Below are 20,999 nucleotides of genomic sequence, written 5' to 3' on the forward strand. Positions count from 1 at the left end.
CTTTCTTTCTCCTCTTTCTTTCTTGTCTTTCTTTCTCCTCTTTCTCCTCCTTCTTTCTCCTCTTTTTCTCTTTTTCTCTTTCTCTCTCTTTCTCTTTCTTTCTCTTTCTTACTCTTTCTTTCTCTCTCTTTCTCTCTTTCTCTCTTAATTTCTTTCTCTCTCTCTTTCTCTCTCTTTCTCTCTTTCTTTCTCTCTTTCTTTCTCCTCTTTCTTCTTTCTCTTCTCTCTTCTTTCTTTCTCTTCTTTCTCTTCTCTCTCTTTCTTCTCTTCTTTTTCTCTCTTTCTCTCTCTTTCTCCTCTTTCTCTTCTTTCTCTCTTTCTTCTTTCTTCTTCTTTCTCTCTTTCTTCTTTCTCTTCTTTCTCTTTCTTTCTCCTCTTTTCTCTTCTCTCTTTCTTCTCCTCTCTTCTTTTCTCTCTCTTCTCTCTCTCTTTCTCTCCTCTCTCTCTCCTCTTTCTCTTTCTCTTTCTCTCTCTCGCTCTCTTTCTTTCTTTCCTCTCCTCTCTCTCTCTCTTTCCTCTCCTCTCTCTCTTTCTTCTTCCTCACCTCTCTCGCTCTCTTTTCCTCTCTCTCTCTCTCTTTCTCCTCTTTCTCCTCTTTCTCTTTCTCTCTTCTCTCTTTCTTCTCTTTCTTCTCTTTCCTCTCTTTCCCGCTCTTTCTCCCTCTCTGTCTCTTCTTCTCTTCTGTCTCTCCTCTCCCGCTCTGTCTCTCCTTGTCTCTCCTCTCTCTTTCTCCTCTTTCTCCTCTTTCTCTCCTCTCTTTCTCCTCTTTCTCTCTCTTTCTTTCTTCGTCCTCTTTCCCGCTCTTTCCCGCTCTTTCCCTCTCTCTCTTTCCTCTCTCTTTCCTCTCTCTTTCTCATCTTTCTCATCTTTCTCTCTATTTCTCCTCTTTCGCTCTATTTCTTTCTCCTCTTTCTTTTTCTTTCTTTCTCCTCTTTTGCTCTTTCTTTCTCCTCTTTTGCTCTTTCTTTCTCCTCTCTCCCTTTCTTTTTTTCCTCTCTTTCTCCGCTCTCTTTCTCTCTCTTCTCCTCTTTCTCTCTCTTCTCCTCTCTCTTTCTCTCCTCTCTCGCTCTCCTCTTTCTCTTTCTCTTTCTCTCTCTCGCTCTCTTTCTTTCTTTCCTCTCCTCTCTCGCTCTCTTTTTCCTCACCTCTCTCGCTCTCTTTTTCCTCACCTCTCTCGCTCTCTTTTTCCTCTCCTCTCTCGCTCTCTTTCTCCTCTTTCTCCTCTTTCTCCTCTTTCTCTCTCTTTCTTTCTTCCTCCTCTTTCCCGCTCTTTCCCGCTCTTTCCCGCTCTCTGTCTCTCCTCCTCTTCTCTTCTCCTTCTCTCCTCTCTTTCTCTCCTCTCTGCTCTCTCTCCTCTCTCGCTCTGTCTCTCCTCTCTCTCTCTTCTCTCCTCTCTCGCTCCGTTCTCTCCTCTCTCGCTCTCTCTCCTCGCTTCGTCTCTCTCTTGCTCGTCTCTTCTCTCTCTCTCTCTCCTCCGTCTCTCCTTCTCGCTTCTTCTCTCCTCTCTCGCTTCTTCCTCTCGCTCCTTCTCTCCTCTCTCTCGTCTCTCTCTCTCTCTCCGTCTCTCCTCTCTCGCTCCTTCTCTCCTCTCTCTCTCCGTCTCTCTCCTCTCCTCCGTCTCTCCTCTCTTCGCTCCTTCTCTCTCTCTCCTTTCTCCTCTCTCTCGCTTCTCTCTCCTCTCTCCTTCTCTCCTCTCCTCTCTCCGTCTCTCCTCTCTCTCTCCTTCTCTCCTCTCGCTCTTCCCTCTCTCTCGCTCGTCTCTTCTCTCTCTCTCTCTCTCCTTCTCTCTCCGTCTCTCGCTCTGTCCCTCCTCTCTCGCTCTTCTCTCCTCTCTCGCTCTGTCTCTCCTCTCTCGCTCTGTCTCTCCTCTCTCGCTCTGTCTCTCCTCTCTCGCTCTGTCTCTCCTCTCTCGCTCCGTCTCTCCTCTCTCGCCTCTCTCGCTCTGTCTCTCTTCTCTTTCTCCTCCTCTCTTTCTTTCTCCTCTTTCTCCTCTTTCTCTCTCTTTCTTCTCTTTCTCCTCCTCTCTTTCTTTCTCTCTCTTCTCTTTCTCCTCCTCTCTTTCTTTCTCTCTCTTCTCTTTCTCCTCCTCTCTTTCTTTCTCTCTCTTTCTCCTCTTTCTCCTCCTCTCTTTCTTTCTCTCTCTTTCTCCTCTTTCTTCTCCTCTTTCTTCTCCTCTTTCTCTCTCCCTCTTTCTCCTCTTTCTCCTCCTCTTTCTCTCTCCCTCTTTCTCCTCTTTCTCCTCCTCTCTTTCTTCTTTTTCTCCTCCTCTCTTTCTTCTCTTTCTCCTCCTCTCTTTCTTCTCTTTCCCCTCTTTCTCTTTCTCTCCTCTTTCCCCTCTTTCTCTTTCTCTCCTCTCTCCCTTTCTCTCTCCCTCTCTTTCTCCCTCTCTTTCTCTCGTCTTTCTCTCCTTTTTCTCTTCTCTTTCTCTCTTTCTCCGCTCTCTCTCTCTCTTCTCCTCTCTCGCTCTCTTTCTCTCCTCTCTCGCTCTCTTTCTCTCCTCTCTCGCTCTCCTCTTTCTTCTTTTTCTCCCTTTCTCTCTTTCTCTCTCTCTTTCTCTTTCCTCTCCTCTCTCGCTCTCTTTCTCTCCTCTCTTGCTCTCTTTCTCCTCTTTCTCCCTTCTCTTTCTCCTCCTCTTTCTCCCCCTCTTTCTCTCTCTTTCTCCTCCTCTTTCTCTCTTTCTTTCTCTTCTCCTCCTTTCTTTCTCCTCCTCTCTTTCTCTGCTCTCTCTCTCGCTCTCTTTCTCTCTCCCTTTCTCTCTCCCTCTTTCTCCCTTTTTCTCTCGTCTTTCTCTCCTTTTTCTCTTCTCTCGCTCTCTCGCTCTTTTTCTCTCTTTCTCCCTTTCTTTCTCCCTTTCTTTCTCTCTTTCTCCCTTTCTCCTCTTTCTCTCTCCTTCTCCTCTTCTCTTTCTTCTCTTTCTCCTCTTTCTCTCTTTCTCCTCTTTCTTCTCTTTCTCCTCTTTCTCTCTTTCTCCTCTCTCGCTCTCTTTCTCTCCTCTTTCTCTCTCTTCTCCTCTCTCGCTCTCCTCTTTCTCCTCTTTCTCCCTTTCTCTCTCTCGCTCTCTTTCTCTCTTTCCTCTCCTTTCTTGCTCTCTTTCTCCTCTTTCTCTCCTCTCTCGCTCTCTTTCTCCATCTCTTTCTCGCTCTCTCGCTCTCTTTCTCTCCTCTCTCGCTCTCCTCTTTCTTCTTTTTCTCCTCTTTCTCCCTTTCTCCCTTTCTCTCCCTTTCTCTCCCTTTCTCTCTCTTTCTCTCTCCCTCTTTCTCCTCTTTCTCCCCCTCTCTTTCTCCTCTTTCTCCTCTTTCTCTCTTTCTTCTCTTTCTCCTCTTTCTCTCTTTCTTTCTCTCCTCTCTCGCTCTCTCTCTCGCTCTCTTTCTCTCTCCCTTTCTCTCTCCCTCTTTCTCCCTTTTTCTCTCGTCTTTCTCTCCTTTTTCTCTTCTTTTTCTCTCTTTCTCCCTTTCTTTCTCCCTTTCTTTCTCTCTTTCTCCCTTTCTCCTCTTTCTCTCTCCTTCTCCTCTTCTCTTTCTCTCTTTTTCTCCCTTTCTCCCTTTCTCTCTTTTTCTCCCTTTCTCTCTTTTTCTCCCTTTCTCCCTTTCTCTCTCTTTCTCCCTTTCTCTCTCCCTCTTTCTCCTCTTTCTCCTCCTCTCTTTCTTCTCTTTCTCCTCTCTCTCTTTCTCTCTTTCTTCTCTTTCTCCTCTTTCTCTCTTTCTCCTCTTTCTTCTCTTTCTCCTCTTTCTCTCTCCTCTTTCTCTCGCTCTTTCTCTCCTCTTTCTCTGCTCTTTCTCTCTCCCTCTTTCTCCTCTTTCTCCTCTTTCTCCTCTTTCTCCTCTTTCTCTCTCTCCCTTTCTCTCTCCCTCTTTCTCCCTTTTTCTCTCTTTCTCCCTTTTTCTCTTGTCTTTCTCTCCTTTTTCTCTTCTCTCTCGCTCTCTCTCTCTTTTTCTCCCTTTCTCTCTTTCTCCCTTTCTCTCTTTTTCTCCCTTTCTCTCTCTTTCTCCCTTTCTCTCTCTTTCTCTCTCCCTCTTTCTCCTCCTCTCTTTCTTCTCTTTCTCCTCTTTCTCTCTTTCTCCTCTTTCTTCTCTTTCTCTCTTTCTCTCTTTCTCCTCTCTCGCTCTTTCTCTCCTCTTTCTCTCTCTTTCCTCTCTCGCTCTCCTCTTTCTCCTCTTTCTCTCTTTCTCTCTCTCGCTCTCTTTCTCTCTTTCCTTCCTTTCTTGCTCTCTTTCTCCTCTTTCTCTCCTCTCTCGCTCTCTTTCTCCATCTCTTTCTCTCTCTCTCTCTCTCTTTCTCTCCTCTCTCTCTCCTCTCTTCTTTTCTTCCTTTCTCCCTTTCTCCCTTTCTCTCCCTTTCTCTCCCTTTCTCTCTCTTTCTCTCTCCCTCTTTCTCCTCTTTCTCCCCCTCTCTTTCTCCTCTTTCTCCTCTTTCTCTCTTTCTTTCTCTCCTCTCTCGCTCTCTCTCTCGCTCTCTTTCTCTCTCCCTTTCTCTCTCCCTCTTTCTCCCTTTTTCTCTCGTCTTTCTCTCCTTTTTCTCTTCTTTTTCTCTCTTTCTCCCTTTCTTTCTCCCTTTCTTTCTCTCTTTCTCCCTTTCTCCCTTTCTTTCTCTCTTTCTCCCTTTCTCCCTTTCTTTCTCTCTCTTTCTCCCTTTCTCTCCTCTCTCGCTCTCTTTCTCCCTTTCTCTCCTCTCTCGCTCTCTTTCTCCCTTTCTCCCTTTCTTTCTCTTTCTCTCTCTTTCTTTCTCCCTTTCTCCTCTTTCTCTCTCCTCTTTCTTTTCTTTCTCCTCTTTCTCTCTTTCCTCTCCTCTCTCGCTCTCTTTCTCCTCTTTCTCCCTCCTCTTTCTCCCTCTTTTTCTCCCTCCTTTTCTCCTCTTTCTCCTCCTCTTTCTCCTCTTTCTCTCTTTCTCGCTCTCTTTCTCTCCTCTCTCGCTCTCTTTCTCTCCTCTCTCGCTCTCCTCCTTCTTTTTCTCCTCTTTCTCCCTTTCTCCTCTTTCTCTCTTTTTCTCCCTTTCTTTCTTTTTCTCCCTTTCTCTCTCTTTCTCTCTCCCTCTTTCTTCTCTTTCTTCTCTTTCTTCCTCTTTCTCCTCTTCTCTTTCTTCTCTTTCTTCTCTTTCTTCCTCTTTCTCCTCTTTCTACTCTTTCTCCTCTTTCTCTCTCTTCTCCTCTTTCTCTCTCTTCTCCTCTCTTGCTCTCTTTCTCCTCTTTCTCTCCTCTCTCGCTCTCTTTCTCCCTCTCTTTCTCGCTCTCTTTCTCTCCTCTCTCGCTCTCTTTCTCTCCTCTCTCGCTCTCCTCTTTCTTCTTTTTCTCCTCTTTCTCCCTTTCTCCCTTTCTTTCTCTCTTTCTCCCTTTCTCCTCTTTCTCTCTTTCTACCTTTCTCCCCCTCTTCTCCCCCTCTTCTCTCCCTCTTCTCTCCCTCTTCTCCCGCTCTTTCTCTCCTCTCTCGCTCTCGCTCTCTCCTCTCTCGCTCTCGCTCTCTCCTCTCTCTCTCTCTCTTCTCTCTCTCTTTCTCTCCTCTCTCTCTCTTCTCTCTCTTTCTCTCCTCTCTCTTCTCTCTTTCTCTCTCTCTTGCTCTCTTTCTCTCTCTCTTCTCTCTCTTTCTCCTCTTTCTCTCTCTCTTTCTCTCTTTCTCTCTCTCTCCCTCTCTTTCTCTCTCCCTCCCTTTTTCTCTTCTCTCTTTCTTCTCTCTTTCTCTCTTCTCGCTCTCTTTCTCCTCTCTCTTTCTTCCTCTTTCTTCTCCTCTTTCTCCTCTCTTTCTCTCTCTCTCTCTTCTCTTCTCTCCTCTCTTTCTCCTCTTTCTCCTCTTTCTCTCTCTTTCTCCTCTTTCTCCTCTCTCCTCTTTCTCCTCTTGTCTCTCTTTCTCCTCTCTCCTCTCTTCTCTCTCCCTCTTTCTCTCCTCTCTCGCTCTCTTTCTCCTCTTTCTCCCTTTCTTTCTCCTCTCTTTTCTCTCCCTTTCTTTCTCCTCTCTTTCTCTTTCTTCTCCCTTTCTCTTTCTCTTTTCTCTTTCTCCTTTTTTCTTTCTCCCTTTTTCTTTCTCTCCTTCTCGCTCCCTCTCTTTCTCCTCTTTCTTTCTCTTTTTCTTTCTTTCTCTCTTTCCCCCTTTCTCTCTTTCTCCCTTTCTCTCTCTCTCTCTCCCTTTCTCTCTCCCTCTTTCTCTCTCTTTCTTCTCTTTCTCGCTCTCTTTCTCCTCTCTCTCCTCTCTCCCTTTCTTCTCTTTCTCTTTTTCTTTCTTTCACTCTTTCTCCCCTTTCTCCCCTTTCTCTCTTTCTCTCCTCTCTCGCTCTCTTTCTCTCTTTCTTTTTCTCCCTTTCTCTCTTTTTCTCCCTTTCTCTCTTTCTCCCCTCTTTCTCTCCTCTCTCTCTTTCTCCCCTCTTTCTCTCCTCTCTCGCTCTCTTTCTCCTCTCTTTCTCTCTCGCTCTCTTTCTCTCTCTCTCCCTTTCTCTCTTTCTCCTCTTTCTCTCTCTCTTTCTTCTTTCTCCTCTTTCTCTCTCTCCCTCTCTTTCTCTCTCCCTCCCTTTTTCTCTTTCTCTTTCTTTTTCTCTTTCTCTCTCTTTCTCGCTCTCTTTCTCCTCTCTCCCTTTCTTCCTCTTTCTTTCTCCCTCTTTCTCCTCTCTTTCTCCTCTCTTTCTCCTCTCTCTCTTTCTCCTCTTTCTCTCTTTCTCCTCTTTCTCCTCTTTCTCCTCTCTTTCTCCTCTTTCTCCTCTCTCCTCTTTCTCCTCTTTCTCTCTTTCTCCTCTCTCCTCTTTCTTTCTCCCCTCTTTCTCTCCTCTCTCGCTCTCTTTCTCCTCTTTCTCCCTTTCTTTCTCCTCTCTTTTTTTCTCCCTTTCTTTCTCCTCTCTTTCTCTTTCTTCTCCCTTTCTCTTTCTCCTTTTTCTCTTTCTCCTTTTTTTCTTTCTCCTTTTTTTTCTTTCTCTCCTTCTCGCTCCCTCTCTTTCTCCCTTTCTTTCTCCCTCTTTCTCTCTCTCCTCTCTCGCTCTCTTTCTCTCCCTTTCTCCTCCTCTCTTTCTCTCCTCTTTCTCCCCTCTTTCTCTCTCTTTCTCCCCTCTTTCTCCTCTCTCTCTTTCTCCTCTTTCTCTCTCTTTCTCCTCTTTCTCTCTCTTTCTCCTCTCTCCTCTTTCTTTCTCCCCTCTTTCTCTTTTTTCTCCTCTTTCTCTCTCTTCTCCTTCTCCTCTCTCTTTCTCTTTCCCTCTCTCTTTCTTTCTCTTTCTCCTCTTTCTCTCTCTTCTCTATTGCTCCTCTTTCTCTCACACTCATCTCCCCTCTCTTCCCCCACTTTTGAAGGCCCTTGGATCTGTTTTGGAACTCAGTCATTGTATCAACTTACTGTTCAAAGCTAGAATAGTAGAATACACAAGATGCAATTTAGAAATTTGGTTGTGCATCAGCAGTTTCTCTGTCAGTCACTGATCGTCAGTCAGTCAGCCCATATCCACATTTATTTTTTTAGAATGCTAAGTTAATTTACCAGCCAGCTATCTCAACTTGTTTCACTCAGTTATCAGATATAGTTTCACTCAGATATCATATTAAAAACTACAAAATCTTCTCTCCGCCCCATGGCAAAATGTGTAGAGTTGCAGCAAACTTGCTTTAAAACTGCAGCATTTTCTCTACAGCCCATGGCAAAATGTGTAGAATTGAACGAAATCAACTCTAAAATGTAAAAAAAAATTCCGCTGTCAAGAGGGGGGCACTAAAATGTTTTGCTCGCTGTGTGTGTGGGGGGGGTACGCAGACCCGCAAGCAACTGTGACCCCTCAAGATTAGTTTATTTTTTTTGTGACCCACATCAAAGTTACCCATCCCCGACCTTGAGGTTTTCTTGAAGATAGTATCTAATTCATTTATATCTGGTTTTTGCCTAATCAATTTTGTAGTTCCATGATAACCTGCGTTGCTGCTGGCTAAAAGCTTTGGGGAAACTCACCTAAAGTAAAACAAATGCCATATTTAATCAATTTCCCACTCTGAGCCAGTAATTTATATGCGTTCTGTTTCTTTAAAAAGTGTATATATATATATTTTTATTTTAACGTTCTATCTAACTAGGCAAGTCAGTTAAGAACGAATTGTTATTTACAATGATGGCCTACCAGTGAACAGTGGGTTAACTGCCTTGTTCAGGGGCAAAAAGACAGATTTTTACCATGTCAGCTCGTGGAGTCGATTCAGCAACCTTTCGGTTACTGGCCCAACGCTCTAACTACTAGGCTCCCTGCCGCCCTCGTTACTTATATGCTTTCTGTTAGAGGAAAATGTCTTTCCCTTTCTGTTGTATTTTAATGGCTGTTTAATATGGAACTTTTAGTGTGTAAATGCTTCTCATTGCCCTGTTGTGTTTTGAGTATTCCCTTGACTGCCCATCTTACGTATATGGTGATGGAGTATTGCGTATGTGGGATGCAAGAAATGCTGGACAGCGTCCCAGAGAAAAGATTTCCAGTATTTCAAGCTCACGGGTAAGTTTCTTTCTCTCTCGCTTTCTCGGCAGCTCCCTCAGCTGTTCTTTCTCTTCCTCTTTTTCAACAGCTCTATCTCTCGTTTGCTCACTCATCATTTCTCTATTGTTCTCGCCTGCCCTTTATCTACTTTGCCATCTCTCTCTGCCTCTAGCCCCCCATTCTTGTTCAATTGCGCCATCTCTCTTTATTTTATTTGTCTGAGCTTCTGTGCAGAGTCTACTCCAAGACTAAGTTTAGGCAGAGCTCTCCATTGCTGATAAAGCTAAGACTGTTTTGTTATTGCATGAGAGTTTTTTGCAAAAGTAATTTTTGCCCATTTGAATGGAAATCTATTACAGTAAGGTATTAAGGTACTTAACCCTCATACTACCACCATATTGAACATACATGGATTACCAACTGGAGTCATTTTGACCCCAAGAAGAAACTGTTGGAAAAAGCAACAATCGTAGCAAAATATCAACTTAATTCTTATTAAAACATCATTAGACATGTAAATAATGTTATTTTTTTAACCTTGTTACAGCTGTTAAGTGATTGATAATAATCGCATATTTGTTTCATGTCATTACATTAAGAAATGGGGGGGAAGGTGGGATCATGGCTATATTCAATAAAATTCACAAGTTGATTTAAAACTTATGTTTAACCCTTTCTCATGGTTAGTGATTTGATGGATTTGTCCTAAATCGTTTGACATGAAACATTTACTTTTCTGTCGTTACATTTATGGCACTGTATGTACTCATTATACGGTATCATTCGGTGCATTTGGAAAGTATTCAGACCCCTTCCCTTTTTCCACATTTTGCTACGTTACAGCCTTATTCTAAAATGGAATAAATAAAACAATTTCCTCACACAATACCCCATAATGACAAAGCGGGTTTTTATAAATGTTCGCAAATTTATAAATAAAATACCTTATTTGCATATATTCAGACCCTTTGCTATGAGACTTAAAATTGACCTCCTGGTGCATCCTGTTTCCATTGATTATTCTTGAGATGTTTCTACAACTTGATTGGAGTCCAACTTGATTGGACATGATTTGGAAAGGCACACACCTGTCTATATAAGGTCCCACAGTTGACAGTGCATGTCAGAGCAAAAACCAAGCGATGAGGTTGAAGGAATTGTCCATAGAGCTCCGAGACAGGATTGTGTCGAGGCACAGATCTGGGGAAGGGTACCAAAAAATGTCTGCAGCATTGAAGGTCCCCAAGAAGACAGTGGCCTCCATCATTCTTAAGTGGAAGAAGTTTGGAACCACCATCACTCTTCCTAGAGCTGGCTGCCTGGCCAAACTGAGCAATTAGGGGAGTAGGGCCTTGGTCAGGGAGGGCCTTGGTCACTCTGACAGAGCTCCGGAGTTCCTCTGTGGAGATGGGAGAACCATCCAGAAGGACAACCATCTCTGCAGCACTCCACCAATCAGGCCTTTATGGTAGAGTGGCCAGACAGAAGCCACTCCTCAGTAAAAAGCACATGACAGCCCGCTTGGAGGTTGCCAAAAGGCACCTAAAGGACTCTCATACCATGAGAAACACAATTCTCTGGTCTGATGAAACCAAGATTGAACTCTTTGGCCTGAATGCCAAGCCTCACGTCTGGAGGAAACCTGGTACCATGCTCAGGACCTCTGACTGGGGTGAATGTTCACCTTCCAACAGTACAAGGAACCTAAGCATACAGCCAAGATATTGCAGGAGTGGCTTCGGGACAAGTCTCGGAATGTCCTAGACTGGCCCAGCCAGAGCCTGGACTTCAATCCAATCGAACATCTCTGGAAAGACCTGAAAATAGCTGTCCACCGACGCTCCCCATCCAACCTGACAAAGCTTGAGGATCTGCAGAGAAGAATGGGAGAAGCTCCCCGAATACAGCTATGCCAAGATTTGTACTGTCATACCCAAGACTTGAGGCTGATATTGCTGTCAAAGGTGCTTCAACAAAGTACTGAGTAAAGGGTCTGAATACTTTACGTAAATGTGATATTTCAGTTTTGTAATATATATTTTTTTTAATCTGTAAAAAATTCTACATGTTTTTGCTTTATCATTTAAGGGGTATTGTGTGTATATTTGAGGGGAAAAAATATTGAATCCATTTTAGAATAAGGCTTTGACGTAACAAAATGTGTAGAAAGTCAAGGGGTCTGAATACTTTCCGAATGCACTGTATACCATTAGCAGACGTATAAGAGTTCTCAGCCCGAATCCGATGGGGCCCGACTGCTGCTGGGCCTCATTCTGTGTTTTGGGTTTGCGGTGCTGTGTTAAGAAAGATTAACTGTGCGTGTCTGCACCTTTCACTGCTGCTCTCTCTGCGGCGTCAGGATTCCAATATTGGCTGGGCCAGAGAAATTCGTGGTCATGATGAAGCTTTTTTTTCTGATCATTGAAATGTTTCATATTGCAATACGAATAGGCTGGAGTGCATTCGGTAGAATGATGATCCACATGACCACCACATGCAGCTCATCTCAGAATCAGGAGAAGTCCATATTCCAATGGCATCTATTAACCTCTATGGGCTAGGTGGGACGCTAGCGTCCCCCCCGTGGTGCACTCCATCAACAGCAGGTGCATTTCAAGAGCGGCAAATTTGAATCCAAATAAATGTCAAAATTCAAATTTTTCAAACATACAACTATTTTACACCCTTTGAAAGATAAACATCTCCTTAATCTAACCACGTTTTACGATTTCAAAAAGGTTTTACGGCGAAAGCATAAATTTAGAGTATGTTAGGACAGTACATTTACAAGAGTTGTGTGTAATGTTTAGCCAATTCAAAGACAGGGTCACCAAAACCATAAAACCAGCTAAAATGATGCACTAACCTTTTACAATCTCCATCAGATGACACTCCTAGGACATTATGTTAGACAATGCATGCATTTTTAGTTCTATCAAGTTCATATTTATATCCAAAAACAGCGTTTTACTATGGCATTGATGTTGAGGAAATCGTTTCTTGTTAGCACATGATCTAAGCCAGCCGGACTTCTCGTCATGAACGAGGGGAAAAAATATATTTACGTTCGTTCAAACATGTCAAACGTTGTATAGCATAAATCATTAGGGCCTTTTTTAACCAGAACATGAATAATATTCAAGGTGGACGAATGCATACTCTTTTATAACGTATTGGAACGAGGGTACCCAACATGAACTCGCGCGCCAGGTGTCTAATGGGCCATCATCGTTCCATGGCTCTTGTTCTGTCAGATCTCCCTCCAGAAGACTCAAAACACTTTGTAAAGGCTGGTGACATCTAGTGGAAGCAATAGGAAGTGCCAAAATATTCCTCAGCCCCTGTGTTTTTCAATGGGATAGGTTTAAAGGTAATACAACACATCAGGTATCCACTTCCTGTCAGAAAATGTCTCAGGGTTTTGCCTGCCAAATGAGTTCTGTTATACTCACAGACACCATTCAAACAGTTTTAGAAACTTTAGAGTGTTTTCTATCCATATATAATAAGTATATGCATATTCTAGTTACTGGGTAGGATTAGTAACCAGATTAAATCGGGTACATTTTTTTTATCCAGCCGTGCAAATACTGCCCCCTAGCCCTAACAGGTTATTGCCGATACAGCCTAGCCACAGTATGTGAGCGGAGTTGAGCGGTTGGAAATTCTGCTCATCAGCGCTCAACATCCTTTTGCTCCGGCGCTCAACGTTCTTTCCAGCCACTCCGCTAAAAACCGTTAACACGCTTACAGGAAGGAAAGAAAAACTGTCTCTCCAAATTAGCTTCATAAATGTTTTGTTTAAAATCACCATAAAATCTTTGACTAAGTGGACCTACCATTTTGGGTTTGAAGTATTGAAAGCAATCCATATGATTTAAATGGAAAGTATTTTAATAAATAACAAAGGTGATCATTTCAAAAAAGCTATATGTCATATTAAACGGCACATAAACACTCTAAATAGGTCATGAGCCAGACAGCCTAAGAAGCAATGAAAATGAATATTATTAGTCTATATCAATGCTATAGCCTACAAAGAAATACTTTGAAGCGAGTGTGGCAAACTAGGCTGGCAGGAACATTAAGCTCTTCAGCATTTAAACAACACTATAAATCCTTTATAGTCTATAAATTGCACATATAGGCTGTGTCTTACTTAGAATTAAATACAAATTAAATGGAAAAATTCCTTGTTAGGCTCAGTCTACCGTGCCTTTTGAATTCACTTTGAGAAACATGATTTTGGCCAGAGTCTGTGGCTTATGCGATGGTGCCTTGAGAGTAGGCCAGCAGCAGAAAATACCCTCTGTGCTTGCAGAGCCACTGGGGATGCTAAAAACCCTTTGGGACACTCTTGCCAAGCAGGGCAGGGATGAGGAGTTGTCTTTCCAAAAGGTGATAACGTCTGCATTTCTTCTCATGACCGTTATGTACTCCTTTACCTCTCATTTTGATTGTACAGAGGATCGCTGCTGCTGAATGAAGAGCTGAACATGTGAAGTCTTTTGGTGCTGCTGGTACGGCAAATGCACCTGCCGGAGGCACATTGATAGCCTCGGTTTCCTTCACAAGGAGGTTGCGTATCTCTCCAAGCTGGTTACGCACCAGCTCATCCCTTATCACCCGCTCAGTTTTAAACCTGGGGTCCAGGATGGCGGTTAGGACAAGATGTTTATCATTATAATACCCCCTGTACTGAGTGGAAACGTTATCTGATCGTTTCTGCAAAAGCAGCAATGTCTATGGCCTGAGACACGGTAGTCAACAGTTTGTTTCTGACACCACGGGGAGAATCATGCCCAGGTTCCTCATTTCTTTCTGCATATTATCAGTGAGGTCAGCTTGTGGTGTCAGTACCTCCACCAGGACCTGTAGCCAACGCATTTCGTTTAGGGTGAGTTTTGAATCAGAGGTAGACTTCAGTTTGTTTTTCCACAATGGGTCTCTTTTGAACATCTTTAATACAGACTCAGTCATGCGTAATTGGCTGTTCTTGTCATACATGCTGTTGTGGGATGCACTCCCAATCTATCACTTTCTTCTGTGTTCAATGTACACTTCCTAACACTTTTCAGAAGTTTTTCCAGTTTCTGGATCAGTCCGCTAACCCCCATCATGCATGTTAATGGCATCCTTTGTTGCGAGCTGAAGCATGTGAATTGGGCACCGTAAAATGGAGATTTGACTCTGAAGTACTGGTTTACCATCATGTCCACATTGTTGGCTATATGGTCAGTTTGGAACTGAGATCGCAGGTGGTGCCATGTCGGATGCCTCATCTTCCTCCTGTCCATCATCATTGGTCTCCTCGAAACAAGGTAGGTTGAAGGCTTAGACCATGTTGCTTGCGCTGTCAGTCACCACTCGTATTACTTGTCGCTGCACGTTCCAGTTTCTCAGGACACTGATATTTTTGGTAAATGGCCTCTGCTGTGTGGTGTTTTTGTATGTGCTCGCAGCTCAACAACACCGTGTGGCCTTGATAGTTTCCGTCAATGAAACTGGTGACAATCCCCAGGAAACGGTGTCCCTTTCAGCTAGTCCAAATGTCAGTTGACACAAACAAAACCATCTCCTAGCTGCAATAGTTCTCAAATTGGCTTCCATTTCTTGCAGGGCCGTGCTATATATAGGCGGTGTGTAGCCTGGTTTAGCTTCACTTGCAGAATACCGCATCCCTTCCCAAGTTTGTAGCGTCATACCCAAGAATACTCAAGGCTGTAATCTCTTGTCAAATGTGCTTCAACAAAGTACTGAGTGAAGGCTCTAAATACTTATGTAAATATGTTTTTTATTTTTATTTTTGCAGAACATTTCCCAAAACCTGTTTTTGCATTGTCATTATGGGGTATTGAGGGGGAAAAAACAATTTAATCAATTTTAGAATAAGGCTTTAATGTAACACATTTTGGAAAAAGTCAAGGGGTCTGAATAATTTCCGAATGCACTATAAGCAGATAAATAAATGAGCTACCACCTCGACTTATTTTCCTAGCCAGAGATCAATTAGCCTAACTAAATATACAGACGGAGATTCAGTGAAACAAAATCACATGAATTGATTATCAGACAAGTCACAGGCTTTTTTTTTGAGTGAAGAGCAAAATCCACTTGTTAAGTTACATAACATTCTAGCAAATTGTTTCCCCTCTGTGCTTTTCTCAGTGCTTTTCTAAGACTGGCGGTTTCCTGGTCTCCTCGCTCCACTGCTGCCCGCTTCATTGTTCTCAATACCAATTTAAATCAATATACTGTTTTCTAGAGATCAGGCTGTTTGGGCTCATTTACATTTCTATGATGTCGGCCTGGGCTCAGGCTTCAGCTTACCAGGCTTGGGTAAGACCGGGCTCGAATTTGATGGCCCGAGGAGAACACTACTTTGTATACCATTGGCACATTTCTATAGGCACAAAAATTATGCAATTGTGGTTTTGTATGCAGTCCTACAGTGAGGGGGGAAAAAGTATTTGATCCCCTGCTGATTTTGTACGTTTGCCCACTGACAAAGAAATGATCAGTCTACCATTTTAATGGTAGGTTTATTTGAACAGTGAGAGACAGAATAACAACAAAAAAAATCCAGGAAAACGCATGTCAAAAATTGTATAAATTGATTTGCATTTTAATGAGGGAAATAAGTATTTGACCCCCTCTCAATCAGAAAGATTTCTGGCTCCCAGGTGTCTTTTATACAGGTAACGAGCTGAGATTAGGAGCACACTCTTAAAGGGAGTGCTCTTCATCTCAGTTTGTTACCTATATAAAAGACACCTGTCCACAGAAGCAGTCAATCAATCAGATTCCAAACTCTCCACCATGGCCAAGACCAAAGAGCTCTCCAAGGATGGGGACAAGATTGTAGACCTACACAAGGCTGGAATGGGCTACAAGACTATCGCCAAGCAGCTTGGTGAGAAGGTGACAACAGTTGGTGCGATTATTCGCAAATGGAAGAAACAGAAAAGAACTGTCAATATCCCTCGGCCTGAGGCTCCATGCAAGATCTCACCTCGTGGAGTTGCAATGATCATGAGAACGGTGAGGAATCAGCCCAGAACTACACGGGATGATCTTGTCAATGATCTCCAAGAAAACAATTGATATCATACTACGCTGTGAAGGACTAAAATCCTGCAGCGCCCGCAAGGTCCCCCTGCTCAAGAAAGCACATATACATGCCCGTCTGAAGTTTGCCAATGAACATCTGAATGATTCAGAGGACAACTGGGTGAAAGTGTTGTGGTCAGATGAGACCAAAATAGAGCTCTTTGGCATCAACTCAACTCGCTGTGTTTGGAGGAGGAGGAGTGCTGCCTATGACCCCAAGAACACCGTCAAACTTGGAGGTGGAAACCTTATGCTTTGGGGGTGTTTTTCTGCTAAGAGGACAGGACAACTTCACTGCATCAAAGGGACGATGAACGGGGCCATGTATCGTCAAATCTTGATTGAGAACCTCCTTCCCTCAGCCAGGGCATTGAAAATGGGTCGTGGATGGGTATTCCAGCATGACAATGACCCAAAACACACGGCCAAGGCAACAAAGGAGTGGCTCAAGAAGAAGCACATTAAGGTCCTGGAGTGGCCTAGCCAGTCTCCAGACCTTAATCCCATAGAAAATCTGTGGAAGGAGCTGAAGGTTCGAGTTGCCAAATGTCAGCCTCGAAACCTTAATGACTTGGAAAAGATCTGCAAAGAGGAGTGGGACAAAATCCCTCCTGAGATGTGTGCAAACCTGGTGGCTAACTACAAGAAACGTCTGACCTCTGTGATTGCCAACAAGGGTTTTGCCACCAAGTACTAAGTCATGTTTTGCAGAGGGGTCAAATACTTATTTCCCTCATTAAAATGCAAATCAATTTATAACATTTTTGACATGCGTTTTTCTGGATTTTTTTTATGTTATTCTATCTCTCACTGTTCAAATAAACCTACCATTAAAATTATAGACTGATAATTTCTTTGTCAGTGGGCAAACGTACAAAATCAGCAGGGGATCAAATACGTTTTTTCCCTCACTGTATGATACTTGCTATAGACAAGGACAATGTTAGATGAGTATATGGTGAGTTATCTCTGTCGGTGATCAGTCTATCTGGTCAAAATCACTGATGCAGGTTCCCCTCCACCCTCTTGTGGTATGATAACTTGTTATTACGTCTCCAGAAAACCTAGATTCCCATCTATCAAATTACTATAAGCAGAATTTTTGTTTTTGGCTGTGGTCAAAATGACCCCAAAGGACTGAATTTTTATTTTATTTGAAGTCTTTATACAGAAACACTAAGCAATTTATGTATATTTATTAAGAAAAAGTTGATTGACAAGGTCATTAACATTTTGAAGAATTCAATCAACCACCTATTGGCTATGATATAAAACATGCCTCTGGGTTCAAAATGACCCCAGTCGGTTGTATGAGGGTTAATTGTTACCCAGAAATTATTTGATATATAACGGCTGCATTGGGCCTTTAAACACTAATTTATAGTCACACTTGATTAAAAGACCTATTAGATTGCTTGGATCAATACGTCATGTATGGCTGAGCTCACACTTGTGTCGTGTAAATTATGCACTGATGTTTTGATTTATACAAAATATCAAGTTGTGTGCGGTGTGCACAGATCTCAAGTTAGGATTCACCATAGAGCTAATGTAGTGTACTGACTTGTCTTGTAGGATTTTTATTATTAACCCTCCCTCCCTCTCAGGTATTTTTTACAGCTGTTAGATGGCCTTGAATATTTGCACAGCCAGGGAATCGTTCACAAGGACATTAAACCAGGAAATCTGCTTCTGACTACCGACGGGGCACTCAAGATCTCCGACCTGGGCGTGGCAGAGGTGAGATGTCATCTCACTTACCTCAGTCACCTTTACCTGTATATTACCCATTGTTGGGGAAATGCATGTTCTTAACTATATTATGCAGACAGCATTCTTCCCTCTGAGTGTGCTGATTTTGAGCTTTTTCTCCCGATCTCTTGCTCGCTCTCTCTTACTTCTCCCTCCCCCACCACCAGGCTCTGCACCCGTTTGCAGAGGATGACACATGTCGTACGAGTCAGGGCTCGCCGGCGTTCCAGCCCCCCGAGATCGCCAATGGCCTGGACACCTTTTCAGGGTTCAAAGTGGACATCTGGTCTGCAGGCATCACACTGTGAGTAATGGCCATTGCAATGTCCAAGTCCACCCTGACCCCTAACCCTAGCTCAGCACCTTTCTGTTGATCTGGAAGGATAATCAATGGTAATGAAAATAGCTCCACCTAGCGCTTTGATTACGTGTCTATCCAACATACACTGAGTGTACAAAACATTAAGGAGATCTGCTCTTTCCGTGACAGACTGACCAGGTGAATCCAAGTAAAAGCAATGATCCTTATTGATGTCACTTGTTAAATCCACTTCAATCAGTGTAGATGAAGGGGAGGAAACAGGTTAAAGAAGGATTTTTAAGCCTTGATGCAATTGAGACATGAGCTGTGTTCGAATACTCATACTAACTGCACTAACCATACTATTTGTGACGTGAATTGAGTACATAGTATGCTTATTGGTCATAGTATGGATATAGTTAGTATGCCAAAAGTTCCCGGATGTCGTACTAAATTTGCCAAAATATGAAGTATACACGCAGAGGACACTTTCTGTACTTTAGGGCCCATAATCCAGGAAATGGGCGTGGCTTCACATTGTTTCCAGATTTGAAGAAAATAGCGGAAAATATGCAGTCGAAGTACAACGAGAGGGGATACAAATTCATTGCTTTAACAAAGTATGACAGATGTTAAGAAAATGTTGAGCAATGTAATAAAGTAATGACTTAAAATAGGTTACCTTACACGTTATTGGCTGACAATTTGTTAGCTACGCTGTCCTTACGAACCACAGTGTATCATTACAGCAGGATGTATTGGTATGTTAGCTAGCTAGCTAACGTTAGTTGGCTACTTATACATCGAACTTGCCAGTATATTAACTATAGGCTAACTACCCAACGTTTATTGACTTGATTATTCCTGTCATTCTTAGCTTAGCTAAATGTTAGTCGGTGTGTGTTCGCAATGGACATTCGGGTGCTTTCGTAAATTTGCTCTGATAAACATCTCCTTAATCTAACCACGTTTTACGATTTCAAAAAGGTTTTACGGCGAAAGCATAAATTTAGAGTATGTTAGGACAGTACATTTACAAGAGTTGTGTGTAATGTTTTGTCAATTCAAAGACAGGGTCACCAAAACCATAAAACCAGCTAAAATGATGCACTAACCTTTTACAATCTCCATCAGATGACACTCCTAGGACATTATGTTAGACAATGCATGCATTTTTAGTTCTATCAAGTTCATATTTATATCCAAAAACAGCGTTTTACTATGGCATTGATGTTGAGGAAATCGTTTCCCTCCAATAACCGGCAGTCAAGTCAGCGTCACAAATTAAATAATTAAAATTAGAAAACATTGGTAAAATATTATATTGTCATTTAAAGAATTATAGATTTACATCTCTTGAACGCAATCAACTTGCCAGATTTAAAAATAACCTTACTGGGAAATCACACTTTGCAATAATCTGAGCACTGCGCCCAGAAAAATACGCATTGCGATACAGACTAGACGTCATGTTGGGGAGATCTAAAATCGAAAATACTATGTAAATAATCCATTACCTTTGATTCTCTTCATCAGATGTCACTTCCAGGTATCACAGGTCCATAACGAATGTAGTTTTGTTCAAAAAAGCTCATCATTTATGTCCAAAAATCTCCGTCTTGTTAGCACATGATCTAAGCCAGCCGGACTTCTCGTCATGAACGAGGGGAAAAAATATATTTCCGTTCGTTCAAACATGTCAAACGTTGTATAGCATAAATCATTAGGGCCTTTTTTAACCAGAACATGAATAATATTCAAGGTGGACGAATGCATACTCTTTTATAACGTATTGGGACGGGGGTACCCAACATGAACTCGCGCGCCAGGTGTCTAATGGGACATCATCGTTCTATGGCTCTTGTTCGGTCAGATCTCCCTCCAGAAGACTCAAAACACTTTGTAAAGGCTGGTGACATCTAGTGGAAGCAATAGGAAGTGCCAAAATATTCCTCAGCCCCTGTGTTTTTCAATGGGATAGGTTTAAAGTCAATACAACACATCAGGTATCCACTTCCTGTCAGAAAATGTCTCAGGGTTTTGCCTGCCAAATGAGTTCTGTTATACTCACAGACACCATTCAAACAGTTTTAGAAACTTTAGAGTGTTTTCTATCCATATATAATAAGTATATGCATATTCTAGTTACTGGGTAGGATTAGTAACCAGATTAAATCGGGTAAAAATTTTTTATCCAGACGTGCAAATGCTGCCCCCTAGCCCTAACAGGTTAACAACACTATCAACAAGGCAGGTCCTGCAGGCCCTTGTCTTGTCTCTCCTGGACTACTGTTCAGTCGTGTGGTCAGGTGCCACAAAGAGGAACTTAAGAAATGTACAATTGGCTCAGAACAGGGCTGCACGGCTGGCCCTTAAATGTACACAGAGAGCTAACATTGATTATGCATGTCAATCTCTCATGGCTTAAAGTGGAGCAGAGATTCTCTCAAATAAACTCAAATAAACTCATATGTCTTGCCTGTTTCCCTTTCCATGCCGTAGATACAACATTACGACGAGTCTTTATCCGTTTGAAGGGGACAACATCTATAAGCTATTTGAGAACATTGGGAAGGGAGACTACAGTGTTCCAGAAGAGTGCGGGCCTGCCCTGTCAGACCTACTGCAAGGTGAGGATGACCATGATGAAGACCATCTCTGAATTAAATAATTATTTAGCTCGAGGCTTTACACAGCCGTTAATCAGTCAGTGGCTTACTCCGGTCATGGAGGGTAAAGTGAGAGCTTTCTTCCAGGTCTACTCAAATGCACCCGACTACTCATGGCCTAAAATTAAATGTTATTGCTGGGCTGGAACAAAAGCCTGCACCCCCTGTCTATCCTGGACAGGAGTTGGACACCTTTGTGTGTTAGGGGAATCACTGGAATACATTGAGAAATGCCCTGTGGTATTTTCTGAGCTTGTCCAGTAGATGGCACCATGACGTTGACTCTCCATCTGTCTCCTCTGCATCAGAGGCCTGTAACCTATCATACACTCTATTGAAATTCCTCTGAACAACCCTGCTGCTATCACTTTCCAATTGATATAGGAACAGAAGTGGACTACGCTTACGGTAGAACCTCAGACAATGAGATTTGGCCTTGGAGACTTCAGATATGAAAGGGAGATATCATCTTCAGAAAGAGGAATGTTAGCACACCTTGTGGCGCAGTCTAGATGCTTCAAAATAATTTCATACCTGGGGTGTGTTTAAGTTCACGTGTGCGTGCGTATACAGTAGTATTTCTCTGACATTTAAAGCCTCAAAGTGGTGACTGGCTAGGCATGCTAGAAAGGACGTTATCACAACACTTTCTAACAACAAAGGCACAGTTGATCTGATTGATATTGAAGGGTTTAGGAAATTAAGTTTATGGCAATGGGTAGTGTAGGACAGGTCAAAGGTTTTTCTCT

At 42.7% G+C, this 20,999-nt stretch overlaps 1 protein-coding gene across 2 annotated transcripts in view; it reads left to right on the plus strand.

Annotated features, from left to right (window-relative positions):
* The window catches only part of LOC106599971 (serine/threonine-protein kinase STK11), a 77,386-nt gene that overhangs the window by 41,829 nt on the left and 14,558 nt on the right, over nucleotides 1-20,999 (plus strand). For both annotated transcript variants that reach the window (XM_014191302.2, XM_014191304.2), the window contains exons 4-7: nucleotides 8,347-8,436; nucleotides 17,136-17,268; nucleotides 17,448-17,584; nucleotides 20,084-20,211. In XM_014191302.2, coding sequence (XP_014046777.1) covers nucleotides 8,347-8,436; nucleotides 17,136-17,268; nucleotides 17,448-17,584; nucleotides 20,084-20,211 — 488 coding nt within the window. The remainder of the gene's footprint in view (nucleotides 1-8,346; nucleotides 8,437-17,135; nucleotides 17,269-17,447; nucleotides 17,585-20,083; nucleotides 20,212-20,999) is intronic.

This window comes from Salmo salar, chromosome ssa03 (genome assembly GCF_905237065.1).
Source record: "Salmo salar chromosome ssa03, Ssal_v3.1, whole genome shotgun sequence".
NCBI classification, from domain to species: Eukaryota; Metazoa; Chordata; class Actinopteri; order Salmoniformes; family Salmonidae; genus Salmo; species Salmo salar.